The sequence below is a fragment of the Peromyscus californicus genome, unplaced genomic scaffold (assembly GCF_007827085.1).
Source record: "Peromyscus californicus insignis strain IS unplaced genomic scaffold, ASM782708v3 Scaffold_6__1_contigs__length_162567912, whole genome shotgun sequence".
In the NCBI taxonomy this organism is placed as follows: Eukaryota; Metazoa; Chordata; class Mammalia; order Rodentia; family Cricetidae; genus Peromyscus; species Peromyscus californicus.
In genome coordinates, this window is record NW_026294584.1 from 43,236,784 (window position 1) to 43,261,319 (window position 24,536).

The 24,536-nt window shown below is 43.4% G+C and overlaps 1 protein-coding gene across 5 annotated transcripts in view; it reads right to left on the reverse strand.

The window, feature by feature from the left end:
- Ube2h (ubiquitin conjugating enzyme E2 H) overlaps nt 1-22,839 on the reverse strand; it is a 105,385-nt gene extending 82,546 nt beyond the window's left edge. The window contains exon 1 of one of the 5 annotated variants that reach the window (XM_052719365.1): nt 22,324-22,839. In XM_052719365.1, the coding sequence (XP_052575325.1) occupies nt 22,324-22,376 (53 nt within the window). In that variant the 5' untranslated portion in view covers nt 22,377-22,839. The remainder of the gene's footprint in view (nt 1-22,323) is intronic. The other 4 variants (XM_052719366.1, XM_052719362.1, XM_052719363.1 and 1 more) reach the window with 4 other exon arrangements.
- Between the last annotated feature and the right edge of the window lie 1,697 nt (nt 22,840-24,536).

Sequence of the window (24,536 nt, forward strand, 5' to 3'; positions counted from 1 at the left end):
AACTCAAGGCCAGCCAGGGCTACAGTGGAGAACCCTGTCTCCAAAAAAAAAAAAGAAAAAAGAAAAAAACAGAGAAGACACAAAACTATAAAATGGGAAGAAAATGATGAAAAACAAAAAAAGCAAACAGCTTTGCACATAAAAAATGTTTACGAACCAGGCGGTAGTGGCACACCTTTAATCCCAGCACTCGGGAGGCAGAGGCAGGCGGATCTCTGTGAGTTAGAGGCCAGTCTGGGCTACCAAGTGAGATCCAGGACAGCCAGGGCTACACAGAGAAACCCTGTCTCCAAAACAAAACAAAACAAACCCCACAAGATTTACAGAATTTTACATGGTATACTTATTTGTGCAATTTAATCAATCAAACTCAGGATCTCCTGCATGTTAGGAAAGTACCCTACCACTCAGCTATAGCCCCTGAAGTGTTTTAGGACAGTGTCTCACTCCAATAACACAGGCTGAACTGGTACTCACTACATAACCCAGGCCAGCCTCAAACTTTTGAACCTCCTGCCTCAGTCTTTAGAGTGCTAGGATCAGAGGTGGGGGCTGCCTGCCTGGCTCCCATGATTTACTTGTAAAAGCTTGCATTCTAACACTGAAGTCTAGTCTTCTGACTAAGAATTACTATTTTTTAATATATGAAACTCTCGAACAATGGGAACACTATCAACTACCCAGAGTCAATTTAATGCCTGATAAGAACATTTAATGCAGTATAACCTGTATCTTAGGAAACTAAACTACAATTCTATGCTTCTCTCCACACAAAAAGATACGACCATATTTCATCACATGTACAACAAACACATCATTATGTTATGACACACCAAGAAAGAAAAAAGCTGCATTAAAGTGACTCACCACCAATTTTAAGACATCTCAATTTCAAAGATGTTGAGATGTGGAAAAAACTGTCTTAGAGTTTAGAAAATATGATGTAAACCTGACATTGTTTACTAACATAAAATCACTTGCCATCTTCACACACCAATTTTCCTTCTGGGCTCAATGTGTATTTTTATGACTTGCTGTATAATTAAATTCAATATGATTCATACATTGTATAAAGAACCTACTAATCTGCCTGGCACTGTGCTGGGTACAATTAAAGTACGCCCTAGACATTATCACAAAGTGACAACTTCTCTTTCAACATATATTTGTTAGAGTATTAGTTCTCAAACTTTGTGGTCTCAGCACTCCTGACATAAAATTTTTATAGACTTATTTAACTTTATGTGCATGAGTGTTTTATTTGCATATATTTATGTACCTGATGCTTAAAAAGGTTAGATGGGGGCGGGGGTGCTAGGAACAGAACCTAGGCCCTCTGATTCAGGATTCCTCGTCTTAGATATAGATAGATAGATTAGATGGACAGACAGATAGAGAGAGAGAAATTATAGTGGGCAGTAATGGTGCACACCTTTAATCCCAGCAGTCGGGAGGCAGAGCCAGGTGGATCTCTGTGAGTTTGAGGTCAGCCTGGTCTACAGAGCGAGACCCAGGACAGGCACCAAAACTACAGAGAAAACCCTGTCTTGAAACCCCCCGGCCCCCCAAATATATAATATATATATATAATATATATAATATATATAATATATATACACACATTTACATATTGGATATATTAATACACTTTAGAGTAGTAAATCTTATCCCTGTTAACATGTATCTTTTTTATAAAAGCTATAATTTCCAAAACAAAAACTTAAGTCAGAATGGCATTTTTTATGTGTTAAGTGCTTTGCCTGCATATTATATATGTGTACCATATGTGTGTATGGTGCCCTTTGAGGCCAGAGGTCACTGGATTCCCTGGAACTGTAGTTATAGATGGTTGTGAGCCACCATGTGGGTGCTAGGAATCAAACCTAGGTCCCCTGCAAGAGCAGTCAGTGCTCTTAAACCGCTGAGGCATCTCTCAGCCCAGAGAATGGCATTTTTAAATGACTTCACAAATCTCTTTAGTGTCTGCCTCATAGAAGGCAGCCAGATTCTCATGTGTGCTTATGCAATCAATCTGCTTTGAATATAGTTGAAAACGAGACTAATAATATTTTTCAGAAATTTCTGGACATAGTTCATTGACAGTACACCACAACAATACACATAGGAATCTCACAAAGGCTAGATGTAACATGCAATCTGGAGTCTACCAGTAAAGTTTTCATACTCACAATAAAATCTGCTGGTCTACTTTATTCTTTATGAGTCTTTTACCCAAGCCTGATTTTCTATCATGCACTGGACATTTTCAAAATAATGGTTCACTGACATATATGGATCTCCCCAAAGTGGACGAACTTCCTCAGATAGTATCAAAATACTGTCCGGAATGTAAGTATTAGAAAACTACAAAGTGCTTGGTAACTGACAGACGTTCTCAAACATTCCGCTTTAAAGTTCTGATTTTATCATGCAACACATGGTATTAGTTTGCCTAGAAATAAAGGCTTAGCTGATTCATTTTTGACAAAGTATTGACAAATATCTAAGTCTAAATAATTTGTCAGTCACTTTCAAACAAAAATGGCATTTCCAAAAGAACAGCCAGTTCAGATGGCAATTCAAAAACCCACAAGCAAGAAGAGGGCAGATCCCCTACGACTTGAGTTATGGGTGGGTTTGAGCTGGTATTTTTGAGCTGGGAAATGAACTTGGGTACTCTGGAAGAATAAGCTAGTGCTCTTAACTGCTGAGTCATCTTTAATCCTACCCTACCCAAGGGCAAGCTTCCAAGGAAACACAAGGAAGCAGTAGATGTGTATGTTCAGCAAGTGTTCCACATTGGGAGTGGATGTGTGGTTGGAGACGGACTGTAGCCAATTGGAACACACCTGTCTCACCTCCTGAGCAGCTGTGACTGCACACCTGCACACCAGGCCCAGCAGAACTGCCCTCTAAACCTGCAGCACATGCTGAAGTGCACAACTGCAAACATGATCTGGTACACTAAGCTCCTGCCATTGGTTTTGCACTCTCGGTATAAATGTCAATAAAGCACAAAGGGCAATCAATGAATTAACATTACTATCAAGTTCTGGATTGTGGATGAAATGCCTTGGGGATCCCCAGGTAACTTCAGGCAATGTGTGTAATGGAACCTCAGAAGGGTCAACTGATTAAAAATTTACCAATATAATCCCAGCTCTTAGAAGATGGAGCCAGGAGAATGAGAACACACACACCAGAACAGAATTATCAATGCCTAAGGAGCACAACTGTGTGTTTCTTTAACTGAGCATGCATGTCCATCCAGAGATGGGGAAAAGTACTGTACTTATGGGTGAGGACATCCCTAGTGGTGGAGAATGTCATCAGTTAGCTTGCACAAGGCTGTAGGTTAACCACCAATACCAAAACAAAAATCTAGCAGTTAAATCTCAAAATATAAAGCACTGGCTGAAGTATTAGAATTGAGGGGCAGTGCATACATAAATGCATTTATTACATGTAGAAAGTCACAAATGCTATGCATAAAGCAGCAACAGGGCCTCATGCCTTTCATCCCAGCACTCAGGGGACAGAGGCAGATGGATCATGAATTCAAAGTCAGCCTGGTCTACATAGTGAGTTCGAGGAGGACAGCCAGGACTACATAGAGAGGCCCTGTTTCAAAAAACAAACAACAAACAAACAAACAAAAAACCCAAGTGGGATCTGCAAAGAAAACAGAAGCCCCTTTTTTGTTTGTTTGTTTGTTTGCTTTTTCTTTAAAAGACAGGGTTCTCTGTAGCCCTGGCTGTCCTGGAACTGTAGACCAGGTTGACCTCAACTTAAGAGATCTGCCTGCCTCTGCCTCCCAAGTGCTGGGATTAAAGGCGTGCACCACCATGCCTGGCTAAAAGAAGTCCTACTTTTTGAAAATTTGCCCATTTCCATAGTTTTTTTTTTTTAATTTTTATTTTATGTACATTGGTGTACTGACTGCAGGTATGTCTATATGAGGGCATCAGACCCCCTGGAACTGGAGTTACAGACTGCTGTGAACGGCCATGTGGGTGCTTGGAATTGAACCCAGCTCCTCTAGGAAGACCAGCCAGTGCTCTTAACCACTGAGCCATCTCTCCAGCCTCCCTCTATACTGTTTCTTTTACAGGTGCCAAAAATTCAATCTAATAATGATTTGACTTGGGGAATACCAGAAGTATATAATTTATACTAACTGATTTAATAGATACTTCCGGAATACCTAGAACATACACAAAGTTCACTATGTGCTCTAAGGGACAAATGTATAAGAAATGCCAGCAGTCTGGCTAAGTGTAGAGGTACAACACCTTTGATGGCAGAGACAGGCAGACCTTTGTGTTTAAAGGTAGCCTGATCTGCACAACAAGTGTCATACCAGCCAGGGCTACAAATTGAGAAATCTGTCTCAAAAAAAGAAAAAGAGGAACCCCAATAGTAAATCTGGAGCTAACAAGGGTGATCTCAGCTCTTTTAACAAACCCAAGCGGTGTGGGTTTTTTTGTTTGTTTTTTTTTTTTTGCTTTTTCGAGACAGGGTCTCTCTGTGTAGCTTTGCGCCTTTCCTGGAACTCACTTGGTAGCCCAGGCTGGCCTCGAACTCACAGAGATCCGCCTGGCTCTGCCTCCCGAGTGCTGGGATTAAAGGCGTGCGCCACCACCGCCCGGCGCGGTGTGGGTTTTTAATGCACAAAAAGTATACCATAACATCTAAAAACCAATGATGCTGCAAGAATAAAGGGAGGAGGTACAGAGATGGGTCGGTGGTTAAGAGCACTTGCTGGTCTTGTACAGTTCAATTCCCAGCACATACATCGTAGCTCAAAACCACCTGTTATCTCCAGAAGATCCAACGCTCTCTTCTGGCCTCTGAGAGCACTGTATTCACAGACACATGCAGGCAAAACACCCATATACTTTATAAAAAAAAACAACAAACAAACAAACAAAAAAAAAAACCCCACTGGGCGGCAGTAGCACACACCTTTGATCCCAGCACGCGGGAGGCAGAGTCAAGTGGATCTCTGAGTTCGAGACCAGCCTGGTCTACAGAGCAAGCTTCAGGACAGGGACCAAAACTACACAGAGAAATCCTATCTCAAAAAAATACTATAATATACAGTAAGGATAAGGAAATTAAGGCCAAATTAAAGACAGAATGGGTCAACAGTGCAGAACTTAGTCACTTGCTCTGGAAACATAATTTATACCAGGTATGCGGACACACCTATAATACCAGCACTCAGGAAGCTGTGGCAGAGATCTCTGAGGTCAAGGGCAGGCTTGGTGGTGCACAGTCATCTCAGCACTTGAAAGGCTGACCTCAGCCATAAATAAAGAATTCCAGGCCAGCCTGGGCTACATGAGACCCTGTCTCAAAAAAATTACATCAGCAACAAAGCAAAATATCAAAACTTAAAAATACGTATGTTTTATAAAACAGTACTTTCACAATTAATACTTCTGTCAATCATGGTGGCTTGAGGTATAATCCAGCACTCAGGAGGTTCTGGCAGACAGATCATCAAGAGCTTGAAGTCACTTTGTTCTATATAGACATAACGAGTGTACATAGCAAAGTTCCAAGACAGCCTGGGCTATAGGGAAAAAAAAAAGAGTTCTGTTTACCGAAGTGACCCACAGCTCACAGCACTCAAATCTAAGGTGTGGAGAGGAAGCAGAGGTGCAAAAGAACAAACTGAGTGCCAGCCCAGTGTCAACGAGCCGGCAAGAAGACCTAAAATGTCACACAGCTGACACTCAGCACCTATGTGACAGCCAGGTGTGTGTATTTTTAAATACAAAGGTCTAAAAATACACCAGCAGCAGAGTTACTGAGCCAATGAGCTGCTAGTTACACTTCTGACCCAGACTGCACAAAAACGCAGGTGTCCTGAAGAGAGTTCTCAGCTCTTCAGTCTCAAATTAGAGAATCTGTCCTACACTCATAACTAGTAAGGTGTTGTTACAACATTCCATTTCTACCCTTAAGATGAACGATAAACTCTTAACTTTTTAGGCAAGAAACCAAATGGATCGGACCACATTTTAACATCTTACTTTTCCAACAGCTTCACTTATCCAATAGCTTCAATAATAAAAATAGTCTGCTCAACAATGCATTTACATTAAGACTTGTATCATGTAACAAAACCATCTACTTCCCAGGAAGGAGAAAAACAACAAAAGCATCAGCAAAATAAAAAGAAAATATCCAGAACAGGCACAGTGGCACAAGCTATTCTAAATGTATCTTTCTTTTCACACATTATTATCTATCTAAAACAAACAAGAAAAGTAGAATCTGTCATGAAAACGGCTAAACCCCGAAGCTGTGTTCTTAGACCACATCCTTTTACTTGTATCCCATCTTGGTATCTAAAAGAGTAATAATTTGCTCTTAATTCAAAAATCAAATGTACCAAGCAGGTGGCACATGCCTTTGACCCCAGCACTTGGGAGGCAGAGGCAGGTAGATCTCTGTGAGTTCGAGGCCAGCCTGGTCTACTCGCTATCCTGGCCAGTGAGTTCCAGGATAGCCAGGGCTGTTCCAGAAACCCTGTCTCGGAAAACAAACAAACAAAACCACTAACAGGAACATAAAGTATAGTGGCTTATGCTTGTAATCTTAGCACTTAGACAACTGAGTTAGGAGATTGCAGGTTCGAGGCCAGTCTGGGCGACATAGAAAAACCTTTCTAAGCTGGGAGTGGTGGAACAGACCTATCACCTCACCAATCAGGAGACTTAGGAAAAAGATTTCTATATATTCAAAATGAACCTGTTCTACAGCTTTGGGCCAGCCAGAGCTAACTAGGCAGACTGTCTCGATAACAAATTACCAGAGTTTACTTCCTTACTATGAAAGCACATATCCAAGCATAAGAACTTCGTTAAACTGCTACTTAAGGCCAAAAATAGCATTGCCTAGAGGATATAATTAATTTCTACTAAAAAAAAAAAAAACCCTCTTATTTGCAGAAAGGACCAGTGTGCTTTATAATGCTCTTATATGTAGTCCAGGTTTCCCCAAGTATAAAAACCATGCTTAACAATCTGGTATAATTAACTGGTGAAACTGACTTTAACCAGATGTCATCAGAACTTCATCAGAGCTGACAAACACTTGACTAACACTAAAGTAAAATAGCCATAACTGACAATAAAACCACTGCATTTTATCCAATTCATTCAGCCGCAAAATAGGCTCCTATTTTAAAGCATACAAATCATACACTAATTTGTTTCTATTTAAAAAAACAGAATTTCGAATTCTACTTCCCACTAAGCAAACAGATGGATATTCATGCCTTTAAATTAACATAAACTAGTTGAAAAGCTTCAGCATCTCACACCAGGTCACTAAAAGAGTGGAGTTAAAGTAAGGGCTGGGATGCTGCTTGTGGAAGAACACTTGTGAATCACCACCAAGGCCCTGGATTGAATCTCCAGCACAGGGAAGGGAAAAAAGAGTAAGTCCAAGTAGACAGTTCTCTTTATTTAAAATGTTAAGAATTGAATTGAGGGCCCTGAGGACACCAGGCAAGCATTCTACACTAATTTATATCCTCAGCCTTGCTTGGCATCGTATTAGGTGTCAGAGATCTCAAGACCTCCTTTGTTGAAGAACTAAAAGAAAACAAGTCTTTAGCTTCCGAATCTCAAACACATGAATCAAACTATAGAAATTAACATTTAAAAGTTTCTTCAGCCCTTAGGCAGTAGTTCTCAACTCGTGGTTGGAAATCCCTTTGGGAATTGAACCATCTTTTCACAGGGGTCGTCGAATATCAGATGTCCTGCATATCAGATATTTACAACTCATAACAGTAGCAAAATTACAGTTGTGAAGTAGCAATGAAAATAATTTTATGGTTGAGGTCACCACAACATGAGGAACTGTAGTAAAGGGCAGAAGCGTTAGGAAGATTGAGAACCACTGTTCTAAGGAATAACAATACAGCTGGACCTGAACCCCTATCTTCCAGCACTTTGAAAGGCTGAAGAGGAGGATGGCTGTGAAGTCAAGGCCAGCCCAGCAGAGAGCTAGTTCCAGGTCAGCTAGTTCTGGGCTAACGGGAGATTCTGCTCCAAAATGATAGTAAGAGCAAAAATGAGCAGCAGCAACAGCAAGAGCAGCGGCCTGACAGAAGAGCTCACATCTGTAATCCAAGCAGTCAGAGGGCCGAGGCAAGAGGATCATTGAAGTTAGAAGCCAGTCCGAATGAACCAGTGTTCCAGGCCAACTCTCAAAACTCTGCCTCAACAATACACACCAAAATTAAGGTGCCAAGTTGCATTCCACTGACTTTAATGTAGTTAAGGAAAACAGGCTTCCTTGCTGTTTCTCTCCTTCAGAAGACACATATTAAAGTTGTAAACTACTATATGTTATCAAATTTTCAAATCTGACAAGTCATTGCTAACCACATAAAGTGAACCGGACCAAGCTACTTCTCAACTCAAAGAAAATTATCTGAGTGGGTTGGCAAGATGGCTCAGCAGGTGACGGAGCTTGCAGCCAAGTGACCTGAGTTCGATCTGTAGGACCTACACAGTGGAAGGACTGCACCAACTCCCCCAGGTTGTCTTCTGACCACCTCACACTTACCACGGTACACAAGTGCCCACATTCATACACAAATACACACAAAAAACAGTAAATTTAAAAACAAAGGGAGTTGGGATGGAGTGATGGCTCAACAGTTAAGAGTACTTACTTTCAGAGGACCAGGGTTTAAATCCCAACACCCACATGACGGCCCAACTGTCTGTAACTCCAGATCCAGGGATCCAACGATATAGCCTAACCTCTGCAGGTGCTGCAAGCCATGTGGCACACAGACATATATGCAGGCAAACCACCCATATACATAAAGTGAAAAAAGAGAGCCAGGAGTGGCGGCACAGGCATTTAATCCCAGGGCTCAGGAGACAGCAGAGGACAATTTCTGAGTTCAAGGCCAGCCTGGTTTACAGAGTTGAGCTCCAGTCCAGACAGGGCTACACAGTGAAAGCCTGACTTAAAAATTAATAAAAATAGGGGCCATAGAATAGCACAATGGTTAAAAGCACTTGCTGCTCTTCCAGAGAACCTGGGTTTGATTCTCAGCACCCATATGGGTCTAACAATCATTTATAACCAATTTTAGGGGATGCAACACCTTCTTTTGACTTTCACAGGCCCCAGGCACACATGTGGTACACAGACATACATGTAGACAAAAAACTCATACACATAAAATAAAATAAATATATGGAGTACATATGCTATGATTCACATAGTGTCTTTACACTTCCATGTTCTGATCATACAGGAACAATATTTTTAAAACATTTCTACATATATATTATATATATTAAGTATATCACCAATTTAAAGCTAAAATTCTTGACATTTTCCTATGTTCATCCATTTTAGTATAAATCTAATTTAATATAAATTTAATTTATAATAGAGATATAGACTGTCCAAAGTCTGTATTATGAGATGATTTGAGGTAATTCTCTTAGTTTGGATTAGTGATCTAATTATCAATTCACAGCAGTGAGAAACTAAGGCCATGCAAACCTAAAGCCATGAAAAAAATGTTTTGTTTTTTTTGGTTTTTCTCTGTGTAGTTTTGGTGGCTGTCCTGGATCCACTTGGCTCTGCCTCCCGAGTGCTGGGATTAAAGCCCCCCCCCCACGACCATTTATTATTAATGAATATAAATAAAAAATCCAAGTCTAGTTTCTTTCCTTTGCAAAATGTTATTTTCCAAGCTTTGTTACCAAGGAGACCAATTTATTTGGAGATCTAGACTCAAAGATGAGGGGGGCACCATGCTGGAAAGATGGCTCATGGGTTAGACCACTTGTTGCTCCTACGAGGACCTGAGTTGGGTTCCCAGCACCCACAACTATCTGTCTTCTGACCTCTCTTTGGGCACCAGGCATGTACTACCTGATATTATGTACACATAAGATAATTTGTAAAAGATTGGCCAAAAGAACCTAAACATTCAGCAGTATAATATAAGGCCATAAGATAATATATCTTTTTTTAATGTTTACTTATTTACTCTGTGTGTGTGTGTGTGTGTGTGTGTGTGTGTGTGTGTGTGTGTGTGTAGGCATGGAAATCAGAACAGTCCTCTGAGATTGGCTTTTTCTTACCATGTTATGGTGGGATCTCTGTCCCTTCTCCTGCCATGCTTCACACCTATGGCTTGTCATCTGGTGAGCTGCCAAGACATCCTCCTGTGTCTGCCCCCCATCTCCTAGGCACACTGGGATGACAGATGCGTGCTACCAGATGCAGCTTTTGCATAGGTTCAGGGCATCAAGCATGGGTGGTCAGCAGTTAGCACTTTTTTTTTAAAAGATTTATTTAATTATTATGTATACAGAAGAGGGTGCCAGATCTCATTACAGACGGTTATGAGCCACCATGTGGGTGCTGGGAATTGAACTCAGGACCTCTGGAAGAGCAGTCGGTGCTCTTAACCTCTCAGCCATCTCTCTAGCCCAAGATAATATATCTTAACCATAGCACACTTGTTGATCTCTTATGGACACAAACCTAACAGTATCTGTTAGGGGAAAAGCTACAATGAGAACACTTACCTGACTAAGTTTTAAAAATTAACCAATCATTCATCAATTGTCTATACAATATAAAGTCAACTTACTGACAAAATTATACTGGCATCATTAAGACAAAACAATTTCATTTACTTATTTATTTTTGAGGCAAAGTCTCTCTATATAACCCTGGCTGTCCTAGAACTCACTATGCAGACCAGGCTGGCCTTGAACTCATTAAGACCCTGTATCGACCCGAGTGCTGGGATTAAAGGTGTGTGCACCCTGCCCAGTTTTTTGTTTTGTTTGTTTGAGGCAGGGTCTCACTATGTAGCCCTGGCTGGCATAGAACTCAAGAGATCAACCTGCCTCCACCTCCCAAACACTGGGGTTAAAGGCACAAGCCATCATGCTTGGTAAAACCTGAATTTTCACTACATCAGTGTCAGCCCAACTGCTTCCGAGAGAACAGGAGTAGGCCCACTCTAGACCTAGTTTCTATTTGTAGCACCACCACTAAGATTTTACAATCCAAGAAAACTTGAAAAGCATACATACTAAAAACATGATACATAGAAAACCATTTTCTGGGCCAGCCCGATGGCTTAGTGGTTAAAAGGTGTTCACCTTTGCAAACCTGACAACCTGAGTTTGGTCACTTGAACCCACAAAGGTGAGTGGAGAGACCCCACTTCACAACCCTGTCCTCTGACCTTCACATGTGCACCCAGGCGCGCGCACACGCACACGCACGCACACACACACACACGCACACAAAGCATTTTATTTAACACTGAAAGAGGAAAAGTACATCAGTATATTGGGGATACCTCCTTTCATGTATAATGCCACCCTAAAATTTACTTTCAAAATTAGAAACCAGGAAGTGGGACAAAAGACAACTACCTCATTTCCCAAACAAGTAATATTCCATGCCTGAAATTGTGTTCCTTCAAGTGACACCCACCAGCCTTGTCTTCCTGAGAGCAACAGAGCAAAAGCCTCCCAGACAGATTTGGGACTCCTTCCTGCCCTCTCCAACCGCCCACCTAATGCCCTAAGCAGGGGGAGAGCACATGGATCAGTCACCTTCCACAAACGCACTGCTCTGTGAGGCTCTCCATGTGGCTCCTGAGATTTCTGGATTATGCTGGGCAGATAATAACCTTAAGAACCAGCCTACAAACAAACAGCCATGTTTCTCAAGTATCTGGTTTGACAGCACAAAGAATTTACAATAACCATAGTACTTGCCCATAAAGACAAGACAATTCAGCACTTAGGAGGTAAAGAAGGGAGGATTTCTGAGTTCCAGGCCAGCCAGGCCTACACAGTGGGACCTTGTCTCAAAACCAGACAATTCCTCAATCGTAAAGCACTGAAGCACTACTAGTCCCACGAGAGCACGAACAGCCCTTGTTGGCAAAGGTTTTCAGTGCACTCGACGCCAATCTTCCTGAGGAGAAAACACATGCTGACATAATGCTCTGGGCAGCACACTGAGCACTGACTGAAACAATCTACTCACCCAATGCGCTGTCACTGACCCCAACCTAAAACAGGCAAAAAACCAAGTTGTTGTTTTCTTGTTATCCAATCTGAGTTCTATCTGTCATCAACGAGGTATTAACCTGTTAAGCAACACACATGTAAATATCACACACAAACACAACTGCAATTTATCAGAAGGAACAGTGACATCACAAAGTAGTGTGTTTTGTTACATCACTATCTACTCCTAAGAGTCCAAAACCAGGGCTGGAGAGATGGCTCAGTGGTTAAGCGCACTGGCTGCTCTTCCAGGGTCCTGAGTTCAATTCCCAGCAACCACATGCTCACAACCATCTATAATGGGATCTGATGCCCTCTTCTGGCATAAAGGCATACATGCAGTGAGAACACTGTATACATAATAAACAAGTCAAACTTAAAAAAAAAAAATCCAAAACCTTTTTCTTCTTTTTTGGAGACGGGTTCTTGCTATGGACAGCCCAGGCTGGCCCCGAACGCCCATCCCTCCTGCCTTAGCTGCCCTAGGGCTGGGTTACAAAGTACACCACTCTACCAAAAAACAAAAAAGAAATTTTTTTTAAAGAAATTTTAATTTAGAAATTAATTTTCGGGTTGGGAATTTAGCTCAGTGGTAGAGTGCTTGCCTAGCAAGCACAAGGCCCTGGGTTCGATCCTCAGCTCAAAAAAAAAAATTAATTTTCTAAGTTTATATACAAAGCAATGGATTTCACTCTATTCATCCAAAGTGATGGCATTTTCATAGGTGTTACAGCAGTAATGTGTTATTATGCACTTAAAAAACTTTACCAGTAACTTTCTGAATTTTTGAAAAGCATATTAAGGATCTCCTAACTCTTCAAATCTCAATTCTGTCAGCAATTGTCAGCTCCTTCATCTGAGTTTAGTCCATATGAAAATTAAAGTCATGATTCAGATAACAGAGTTTCATGCAAATATTAGCAAATTATTGTAAACTTCATGGAAGTGCTAAGGAAATGTTAGTTTTTAAAATTTGATCAATACTTCACAAAAACAAGTATCATCAACAAAATACATGCTGACCTTTGTTCAATTATATTTTGTTTGTTTGTTTGTTTGTTTGTTTGTCGAGACAGGGTTTCTCTATGTAGCCCTGACTGTCCTGGAACTCATTCTGTGGACCAGGCTGGCCTCAAACTCACAGAGATCCATCTGCCTCTGCCTACCCAGTGCTGGGATTAAAGGATTAAAGGTGGTGTGCCACCACCACCTGGTGTGCTAACCTTTGTAAACAAAGTCTTATCAGCAAGTGCAAAAGTTATGACCATAATTCCTAAAGGGTCACAAAACAAAATTACTTCATAATAAAAACTTTTAATTCACTACTTCCCCCTTTTTCAATCTTTATGTGAGCATGAGTATAGTGTGTATGTGTGTATAAGTATGTACGCATGTGGCTGTGCATGTTCATGTGTGCCAGAGGACAACCTCAGGTACTGGTCCTTGCCTTTTACCTGGTTTGAGACAGGCTGCTGTAAAGCGAGGCGCTCCCCAGGCTACCTGACCTACAGGCTTCCAGGATTCTGTCCTCACTTCCCATCCTGTCACAGAGGCACAGGGAATACAGATTCATGCTACAGCACTAGCTTTTAATTGGTTCTATGGATCAGAACTCTGATTCTCACACACACTTTCCCCCCATCCCAGCCATCTGCTTAGCCTTAATGCACCGGTTTCAAGGAGGAAGAAGATCTGTAACACCAGCTTTGACAAAGTAGGGCTAGGAATCAGTACTTTAGGAGGGTGTTATTTAATGTGAGTACTTTAAAACACCCAGCTGAAACAAGTTTAACACCAGTTCTACCCATGTATGAAATAGAGATATCATTAGTAAAAGCTATATTCAAATTGTCTTCTAAAAAGTAAAACATAGAACCTTGCCTCAGCCTTTAATCCTAGAACTAGGAAAGTTGAAGCAAGGGATGTGAGAGAAGTCAAGGCCAGCACAGGATACATACTGAACCCCTGTCTTAAGCAAAAAGTTAACCACATACCTACCTCATGGTGCAGCATACATCCATACAAAACTTCACAGCCACTTAAAACTAGAACCCAAGCATGAAGATGTAAATTCTACCAGGCTTATAGGACATGCGGTAATCCCATTTTGGTAAACACTGGAGGAATGATCTTAAATTCAAGGCCTGCACAGGCTACAGAGCAGGGTAACTTGGTTGAAACTGTCTCAAAATTTAAAACAAAAAGGCTATCAGGATGGCTCAGCAGAGCAGACAGTGGTGGCCGAGCACGCACGCACGCACGCTTTTAATCACCGCACTCGGGAGGCAGAGGCAGGCAGATCTGAGTTTAAGGCCAGCTTGGTCTACAGAATGAGTTCCAAGACAGCCAGGGCCACACAGTGAAACCCTCGGGGGTGGAGGGTCGGTGGTGGAAGGCTCAGCAGGTAAAGGCACTTGCCACCAAGATTGACAACTTGAGTTTAATTTCCAGTACCCACATGTTAGAAAAACACAAACAGCTGGGCGGTGGTGGCGCACGCCTTTAATCCCAGCACTCAGGAGGCAGAGGCAGGCGAATCTCTGTGAGTTCGAGGCCAGCCTCGTCTCCAAAGCAAGTTCCAGGAAAGGCGTAAAGCTACACAGAGAAACCCTGTCTCGAAAAACTAAAAACAAAACAAAACAAAAAAAAAAAAAAACAACAGGAGAACTGATTCCCACAAATGGTCCTCTGACACCACCCCCCCACACACACACACATACATACTGATAAATGCAATTTAAAAGAAAATTAAGTTATCTAAACATCTAAAAAACAACAAAAAGGTCTGGGCAGAAGTGCAGTATTACAGACCTTGCCTAGCTTGCACAAGGCCCTGACTCCAGTGCCGAGTTCTGTACACAACATGGAGAGTAAAGACACAAACCTCTAAGTTACAGCACATCCAAACAATGGAATATTGCTCAGCAACCTAAGAATATACAATGTAAAAAGGGCACACATACTATATGATTCCATTTGTATATAACTCTAGAAAATAGAAAATCATCTAGGGACAGAAACCAGACCAAGAGAGGAGGGAAGAAAGAACTACAAATAATACAAGAAATGTTGGGCACTTGGGCAGTGGAAGCAAGAGGATCAGGAGTTCAAGGCTAACCTGGACTATGTGAGACCCTGTCACAAAAACAGTTTGGGGAAAGATGAGTGTGTTTCATCTTGATCGTGGTGACAGGCTCCATGGACATTATGTTAACACAGCACTAAAACCGTATCTATCACTTTTAAATAGGTAGTTTCTTGGCACTCAGAGACAGAGGCAGCAGGATCTCAATTTAGAGACCTTTCTAAGCAACACAGAAAGACTATGAGTCAAAAAAACAAAGGCTATAGAGCTGGCTCAGTGGTTAAAAGCACTTGCTGCTTTTGCAGAGGTCCTGGGTTCTATTCCAAGTATCCACATGGTGGCTTCCAGTCACCCATAACTCCAGTTCCAGGGGATCTAAAGTCCTCTTGTTGGTTTCTGGGGGAACCACATGCATACACACATACATGCAGATGACATATTTGTACACATAAAGATAAAAATAATTTTTTTTAAAGGCTGAGGGTCTGGTGAAATGGTTCATCAGGTAAAGGTGTTTACCAACAAAGCTAATGACCTGGACTCAATCCCCAGAACCCAAATGATAGGAGAGAACAAACTCCCAAAAGCTGTCCTCCGATCTGACCTACACACACACACACACACACACACTTTACTCTCCGTGTGTACACACATGTGTAGTGTGTGTGTATGTGTGTCTTCTCAAGAACATGCTGATTTCAAACCTGCAGAGAGCCACTAAGTTTTGAGATGTGCACCAGAAACACCCCCCCACACCTCGCCTCCCCCAGGGTCTCACTCCTTAGCTCTGGCTGTCCTGGAACTCTGTAAACCAGCCTGGCCTTGAACTCAAAAAGATCTGCAGGCCTCTGACCCAAGTGCTGGGATTAAAAGCATGTACCACTACACTCAGCTGAAAAGTAGTTTTTAAAACTGTTTTAAGGTTAGCCTGGTCTACATAACAAGTTCTGGTTACCTAGAGCTACATAGTAAGACCCCATTCTCAAAAAACAAAAACAAAAAAGGACAAAGGGCAGTAGTGGCGCACACCTTTAATCCCAGCACAAGCAGGCAGATCTCTGTGAGTTTGAGGCCAGCCTGGTCTACCAAGGGAGTTCCAGGATAGCCAGAGCTCTTACACAGAGAATGCCTGCAGGGGAGAAGTGGGGTCGGGACACACAACTATGAGTGAGACAGCACAATACAGAAGCTATTCACTGTATCTACTTTTTCCCTTTTTGGATGCTTTTGGTGATTCTAGGTCACAAGCAGGAGCTTGTGTGTGCACTGGTCAAGAAATCTATCACTCTACAGTCTCAGACATTGCTTTTGCCTGTTGTCTGCACCCCCCCCCCACCACCCACGGAGGGTTGAGATTAAGACAACATCTTATCATCATTATATATAGCCCCGGCTGGCCTCAAATTTCAGAGTTCTACCTGCCTTTATGTCTGGAATTCTGGGATTACAGGTGTGTTTCAATACACCAGCTATTTCCAATATTTTTAACAGGAGAAAGCAGTTACAAAAATATTAAGCAAAAACAGAGCAGGTACATATAATATGGCCAATAAATCCTGGGGAGAATAAAATGCTATAGGAAAAACACCAACAGGCTAGCATTTAAGGGTGATTTCTAGGCCACAGTCCCTGGAGCATCAGCCTCTCTCATTCCCAGACCCTACTCTCGACCTCCTAAAGTAGTAAGTCCTGGGGGTGGGATCCAAAACCAGTTTTAACAAACCCTCCAAGTAATTAAGATCACACTCAAGTTTGAGAACTATTATTTAAAGGATAAGATTATGAGTGGCTGTTTTCTTTCTTTTTTTGTAACCTGTATTTTCCCCAATTACTTTATTGTAACACTTTCGAAACCCAACTAAGCATTTTATTAAAAACAGATTCTCTGGTCTCCAGGTACAAAGCTACTACATCTACTATATTGTAAGCATTATGAGATCTGAATTGCATGTCTAAAAAACCATGGTTCTTGGAACTATCAATCTGTTAACACAGAACAAGATATCAACTCCATGTACGTATAAACCCCAGTCAAGGTACTGGGTAAATCACACTACAAACCTAGGTTGTCTTAATGCTTGCACGAAGCAAGGGTCTCTTACAGGTCACACCTACAGGTCACACCTACACAAGATTTTTCCCTTCTAAAAGCTGCACTTTTAGGCCTGTTTGTAATTTATTACATCTTCATTTTAAAACTCACACAGGTTCCTGCTTTACCAAAATGGTATAATGATCTATTTGTCACCAAAATTGTCTACACAAGGAAGACAAATTCAAAATCTGGGAATTGCCAAATCTCTTTAAGACCCAACACCTGTTCTAACTCTCGCCTCACCAACTCACTAGAGGCCGCAAGTTATAAGAGGTCAACCAAGGTTGACACTGGGGCTAGTCAGAGGACTGTCCACACCGTGAACACAAATTAAACAGTAACAACAACCAACTTGGGGATAGAGTAACTGCTGATTAACAGGAAGTGCCAAAGTTAAAGTCAATGATAAACGACTCCACATTTCATGCCTGCTTTTGTTCTAATGCCTACTTCTTAAAAAAAAAAAAAAAAAAAAAGGCATTTAGATGCCCATATAGATAGATCTCCATCACATAAAATTACTTTTTAACTTTTCATGTATAAAAAATTCAGGCGTGGTGGTGGTGGTGGTGGTGGTGGTGGTGGTGGTGGTGGTGGTGGTGCACGCCTTTAATCCTAGCACTCAGGAGGCAGAGGCAGGTGGATCTCTGTAGCCTGGTTGGTCTACAGAGCGAGTTCCAGGATAGGCTCCAAAGCTACACAGAGAAACCTTGTCTCAAAAAAAAAAATTCAGGTTTTGAATTTTTGAATAAAGCTAGGGTCTTTATGTAACCCTAGCTGTCCTTGACCTCACAGAGACTCACCTGTCTTTGCCTCCCAATTACTGGGATTAAAGGTGTGAAACACAACACATGGACACATGGCCAAAAAAAGGGGAGGGAGGGGAAAAAAGCAATTCTGAAAATACAAAGTCTTTTGAAAAGCAAGATGATAACATACAGTGCTGTCCTTCCTGGATTACAAGAACAATTTAATAACTAATTCCTAAGCCCTATGTCCACCACACTTCTCTTTTCACTAATTCCTCCACAGATACACAGTGCCTGGCACAAAGAAAGAGGGGCACAAATACCAAAGGTTTTAAACTTGGTACAGAAAATGTCTGAAGCCCTAGAGCGGTCCTCAGCCTTGCTGTAAATCTGCTCAGGCTGTCAATTCCATCAGGCTTTCTGCTTTGGAGGGACACTTCTACCACACCTTTATTTAAAAAGGCATATCCTGTTTTGTTACTGAGATCCTTCTGGAAAAGACAATCTCTGAAAACTCATAGCATTCTTAAATTTCCAAACATTACAGCAATATAAATAAGGGTGAGCCAAGTCCCATTATGATCAGATTCGGTTTTCTGGTTTAATTTTCTGAACATTTCTTGAATCTAAGTGTACGGGGGTTTTTTTCCCCCTTGAAAACACACTTGGTCTTGTCAGCAGCTCACAAGGCCTCCCCTGCCCCCACCTCTTTTGTATGTAAACACACTCTTGTCACAGACTCCCATCAGCTGTTTGGTAGCTCCACCCCTCCTCCTTTTCCGGGTAGTAACAGAGCAGCCAATGAGCTGCAAGGAGCTGTGCCTGCGGCCTTTTGCCTGCATACGCTTTTCCAAAACAAGCAGCTCTAGCATTCAGCAGGGGCACTGGTTCACAGATAAAAGGCTCACCAGGGCTGTGCACCAGGGCGAGACAGTCACCCCACCAACAAGGAAACGCATGTAACCTGAGCTGTTTGTTCCCCCACCAGGGAGAACTTCAACCAGTATTCCTTTAGGGCAAATCACGCTTAAGGTCACTAGAGTCCCAGGTCTCAGACAATCTAAATAATCAGTGGTTGCCGGTGGAAACCTCAAAGGTTAGTGATCCTGTGCTGCTCTCGGGCTGGCAATCCACCTGACTCGGGCAAGCAAATGGCTGCACTAACCAAGACCATTCCACCAGACCTAGGCTAAGGACAAGTGTTTTGATTCCACAGCGCCCAAAAGTCATGTAAATCAGTTTCTCGGCTCCTGTGGAGGTTTGCACAACCCTCAAGATGAGGCTCAGAAGAGAAACAATGAATGAGTCAGAGTTTCAGAGCATAATCGCCCAGCAGATTAAGTGCATTGGTGCAAAACACTCACTCCCTGCATAACTTGGGAGTCAGCTACCCTACCAACCGGTCACAAAAGAAATATCAGACTCTGGAGAGACTGTCTAGCAAGGTGGTGGAAAGCAGTGACCAATTAGTCACACATCCCCTTCCCTCCCTACCCCCACACCGCTACTTTCCTACTATATAGGTTCCCTGCCAGGCTGTAAATCCTTGTGGTATAATTACGCCCAGAGACAGCCAAAACCGGGCTGAAACAGGAGACGTCCATGAAACCAGCTATCAGCCTCCACACCAAAGAACTCATCCAGACAAGGAACAAGAAGAGCCCTGCATTCCTTCAGACCTTTTTCTACTTCCTTACCACCATCTTTCATTTTTCACCCTCGTCACTGACACACAATTGTACTCATCTTAGCAGAAGGCTGGGAAAGGAGCTCTTAAAATTTTTCACTAAGGATACCTTACCCAAAACTGTAAACTCCCCTTGGGCCTACTGATGTGAATTCAACTGAGACAGGAGGCCATAAAACCCTTCACAATACACACCAACACACAAAAGGAAACCCGAAATGTTTAACTTCCAAACTACATTAAACCAGAAAATAAACTCGAAACAGAGATATCCTCTAGCTTTCAATTCAAAACTGGTATCGTCTTATTGAGAAAGCTACAATTTTAAAGAGCCCTGCTTTCTTTTGTCAGCAAAGGGAAGGTGGAGAAAGAACAGAAGCCAATGCATCTTCGCCTTTCTTCATCTTCTACTAAAAATAAGCTATGAAATAAGCCACTTAGGGAGAGGGAAAAGAGACACCCTGCTGTTCTTTGTCTGTTTCCCTCTCCCTCACCACCCCCCCAGCCCCGCCACCCCCCCACACCCGGACTCCTAAATGCGGTAATCATTGTAGATGCCACAACTACTCCATGAACAAAAGGCACTGTATAGAAAAGGCATCAGGTCAAGTTAGGCCTCGATCTTCATCCTTAATCTTTTAGAAATCTGTATATGAACGGAATTTGAGGAACTGACATCGATCAAAAACAGCTGGAATCCCCCCATCCCAATTATACATTAGAGTGAAATTCACATTAGGTGTGACAGTAACTCTCAATTCAAGACAAAAATAACTCCTAAGTCTACCACCATGTCATTTCCTAGTTTCTAAATAAAAATAACGCCCCAAACTGCTTTGTGTAAAATACACACACAGCCATAGTTACAAGTTTTCCTGCGGTCTTCTGAAAAGCCAACATTCCTGTTATCATTCACATATTTAAAAAGCAATCACAGCCACAAGCAGCTCATAGTTGATTTTACTTGTGCCTAGGTGTGTATCTGGCATATTACCCTTTATTAATGGCTGCTCTCTGATCCCTCCTACTACCCTTTCCCCAAACCCTAAACTTCCGAGTTTACCCACTATTCTTAATTTCTAGCCAGATCTCCCCTGGGCAAGAAGAAAAACACGTTCTTATCCTGAAAAGATGGATTGGACAAAAAAAAAAAAAAAAAAAAAAAAAAAAGATTTAAAAAAAAAAAAACAAAAACCTCTTGCCTAGGCAACTTCCCCTCCCATCCCCCAAACTGAAATCCTATGCAAAAACTACTTTTTTAAAAACTTCAGCAAATTCCATAACTGAGTTTTTGACAACCACCACTGATTGCTAGAAAAGGCAAAACAATGAAAAACAGCAACAAATAAAAGAATTCACCTGAAGAATCTAGCCAAACAACTTGAGTTATATAAACAAAATCCTGCAACAGGGGGAAACGGTGGGGGATGGGGGCGAGGCAGAAAGAGAAACAGGAGACAGGACTTTTTTAACAGCCTTTCACCTTCCCCCAAGGGATTAGCTATTTAGAACAGTAGGCTCTCAGCCCCCCCTCCACCACCACCCATTAGCCCTCAAAAAATAAAAAAAACATTTTTTAAATACTCGATTTGTCTCAGGAACCTTCGCGAATTTCTCTAGCTGGTCATGAAATAATCAGTCTGGATTCCAACCAAAACCACTGCCTGGAAGACTTATCAGTCACAGCTCTCCCACTGCAACCTCGGGTGTACATAAAGTTGGGGGGAGGGGGCAGAAAATAAAAGATGTCACTTGGCCCAGATCAGGGCAAGCAGTCCCCAAGAACCGTACTCTCACAGAGGGAGTCTTGCTCAAGTGGCTAGTACAGGGGCTATTTTGTTCAGGAGCTCCCCTTTCTGTCCTTCCTCCCAGCTGTCAGATCCACAATATGGAGGGTGGCCTGCCTGCTAAGAGGGCCTGGGGGTCCTCACTGCACGCACTATGAGTGGGATAGGCTTTGTCAGTAGAAAGAAAAACAGGAACGTTCTCCAGACCAGAAGGCTTAACAGGAGTGTCTGATTTAAAACACACGGAGCTCTTTATTCCAAGAGGGGCCCGGAGCAGACTACTCTCTTCCTAATATAGAAAGGAATTAGGGATAAAGAAGGTCGATTGAGTTACCCCGGTTTAAGCAGCACTGTGAGTGGAAGGAACCCGGACACCTTTAAAAAAAAAAAAAAAAGAAAGAAAGAAAGAAGAAGAAAGGCTTCCCTCTCAGGAAATTTCTATCTTGAGTCCATAAATCCAAAGCTAGCAAACAGGAAGCAAAGACCCTGAAGATGAGCTCCCGGTGACGAAGGAGGCGGCTAGTTATGCCCCCCCCCCCCACCCCAAAGAAAGGCCGTCTCAGGAATCCAAACGTCGTGGAGGAAAAGTCACGGGCTCCGGGGGGGTGCAGGGAGAGCGAGGAGCAACGCACATCTCGGGGGGCTGCAGATAAAGGGGCACTGAAAAAGCCCTCGGCTCCCGGAGGTGCTAAGGGGCCGCCGTAGGCACCGGGGGAGGGAGGGAGGGGAGGCGCGGCCAGTGGCCTGGAGTGCCCCGAAGCCCTCGCCTGGGCACCCCCACCCGCCCCACACGCAGTCCGAATTCCCCTCCATGAAGGATACAGCTTGACGACGTCCGTGTCCATCCGCCTCTTGCCGGGACTGGGGGATGACATGGTGTCGCCGCCGCCGCCGCTGCCTCCCCGTCGCCTGCGCCGCCGCCGCCGCCTCTCTCCCCTCCTCGGCCCGTCTGTCACGGGCCCCGGGCCCAGCTCGCAGGGCCCCGCGGCCGCGCCGGCTCCTCGGCCGAGGTGGCAACACCCGCGCGGTCCCGTGGGGTCCGCTCAGCCGCCGCCGCCGCCCCCCGCACGGGGGGACACCGGGCACTGCCCCGCCGAGTGGGGGCGGGGACCGAGGCGCCCGCTCGGGCTGCCCTCCGGCTGAGGCTCCGCCGCGGCCCGGGCAGGCGCTGCTCCGCGCCGTGCGCCGCTCCCCCCCGCCTGCGCTCGCTCGCTCGTTCGCCTGCCCGCCCGCTCACGCTCTCGCCAGCTCCCAGCTGCTTCCTCCACAAGCCGACGACTCCAGCTCGGTCGGCCTCTCTCTACCCTAGCCTCGCTCTAGGCGCCGTGATGTCACCTCTGTGACGTCATCGGCGGGGAGGGGCGCCGGTGGGAGGGGCGGGGCGTCGTCGCGGTGTAGGCTTGGCCGGGGAGTTCTGGGAGATGTAGTTCCTCTTTCTCCTGCCCGCCTGCATCCCTCTGCCCCCCTCCCCCAACCTCCCTACACACTTCATTGCTCAACTGCCAGTGCCGTCGTTACCATCAGCATAAACGATGGTAGTAAATAATGGCAGTATGATTACATTCATGTGCTTTATGAACCACCCTCTCACGACAGTGTTACAAAGGGCTGTTTGGATATGGAGGAGGCCAAAGTGGCAATTACTCAGACTGGCGTCCAAATCTGGAAATACCCACACCAGCATGTTCTCTGCACTCTGCTCCCTCTTCAGATGGAAAGAATTTGTTTGCAGGGATTGTAGACTACAGCAAGGCTTCCTCAGGGTTTGCAAACCAGGGGTCATTAATCCTCCACACAAGGCCAATAATTCCAGGAGTGCAGGAGAAGCAGCAAGGTGGCAAGAAAAGAAATAATTTGGTACTAACATCCTTGTTCTACAGAATTTGAGGTAAGTTGAGGACATTTTAAACTCACAGTGTGTGTGACTGATAGAAGCACCCGAAATGTGTTCTAGTTCAGGATAAAGATGGTTCTGCCCTTCAAACTCATATATTAACCATGTGTACTTGCTCATTTGTTTAATAAACATTGAGTGCCACTGTGTTTTTATGGCTCTGAGTTCCTGAGGATATAGTGTGAATGTAGAGAAACTTTACACAGCCCTCCCAGAATGGACCTGAGTGTCAGCATCACTTCGGAGCTAGTTAGAAATGCCACTTGAAGGGCCTTAGGCCTACTCAGTTAGCACACACAGTTGAACAAAGTTCTCAGGTAGCTCCCTAAACAGTGAAGTTTGTGGGATACCGCCCCTCAGGCCTCAAAAGTGACGGTGACCCTAAGGAGCCAACCGGGCAAAAGAGGAGAAGAGTGCCAAGTATTTTCAAAAGCTTTACCTATTGTATGGCTACACTTGTACTTTAACAAGCCAGGTCCCCTTTAAAAACCTTACACACACACACACACACACACACACACACACACACACACACATTCACACTCACACACTCCTGGGACCAGAGCAATGGGCTAAAGTTGAACATTATTTGCTCCTACCATTCCACCCTTCAATATACCAGCTATTTTTTTAATTGTAACATACATATAAAATGTGCAGTGTTAACCATATTTAAATATTCAATGCAACAGCATAAAATAATATTAGCTGTTGTGCAACCATCATTACTGCTCATTTCTAGAAACTTCTCGTCAATGCCAACAGAAACTGTGTAGCCCTTAAGTAATAAGTCCTCACCCCCATTCCCAGCAGCCCCTGTAACCTCCATTCTATGTTCTGGGCAGAAAAAGGATGATTCATTGCTTTCTCCTACAACAATTCTGTCGGCAGACACGTGTGAAGGGACTTCTAACCCCCTTTATTTCATCACCTCATTGAAGGAAGAAAAAAAAACAAACTGCAATCTGTCTTTCTCACTGTCTACCCCAGACTCCCTAGGGTGGTATTGCTGCTACCTACTCTCCTAGAGTGGCTCCCCCACCCTCCTTGGCCTGATTAACTTCCACCCCTGAGCTAAGACAGTGGATTTCAAGGTTGGCCCAATACTTTAGAATCACCTGGAGAGCTTGTTAAGCTCCCA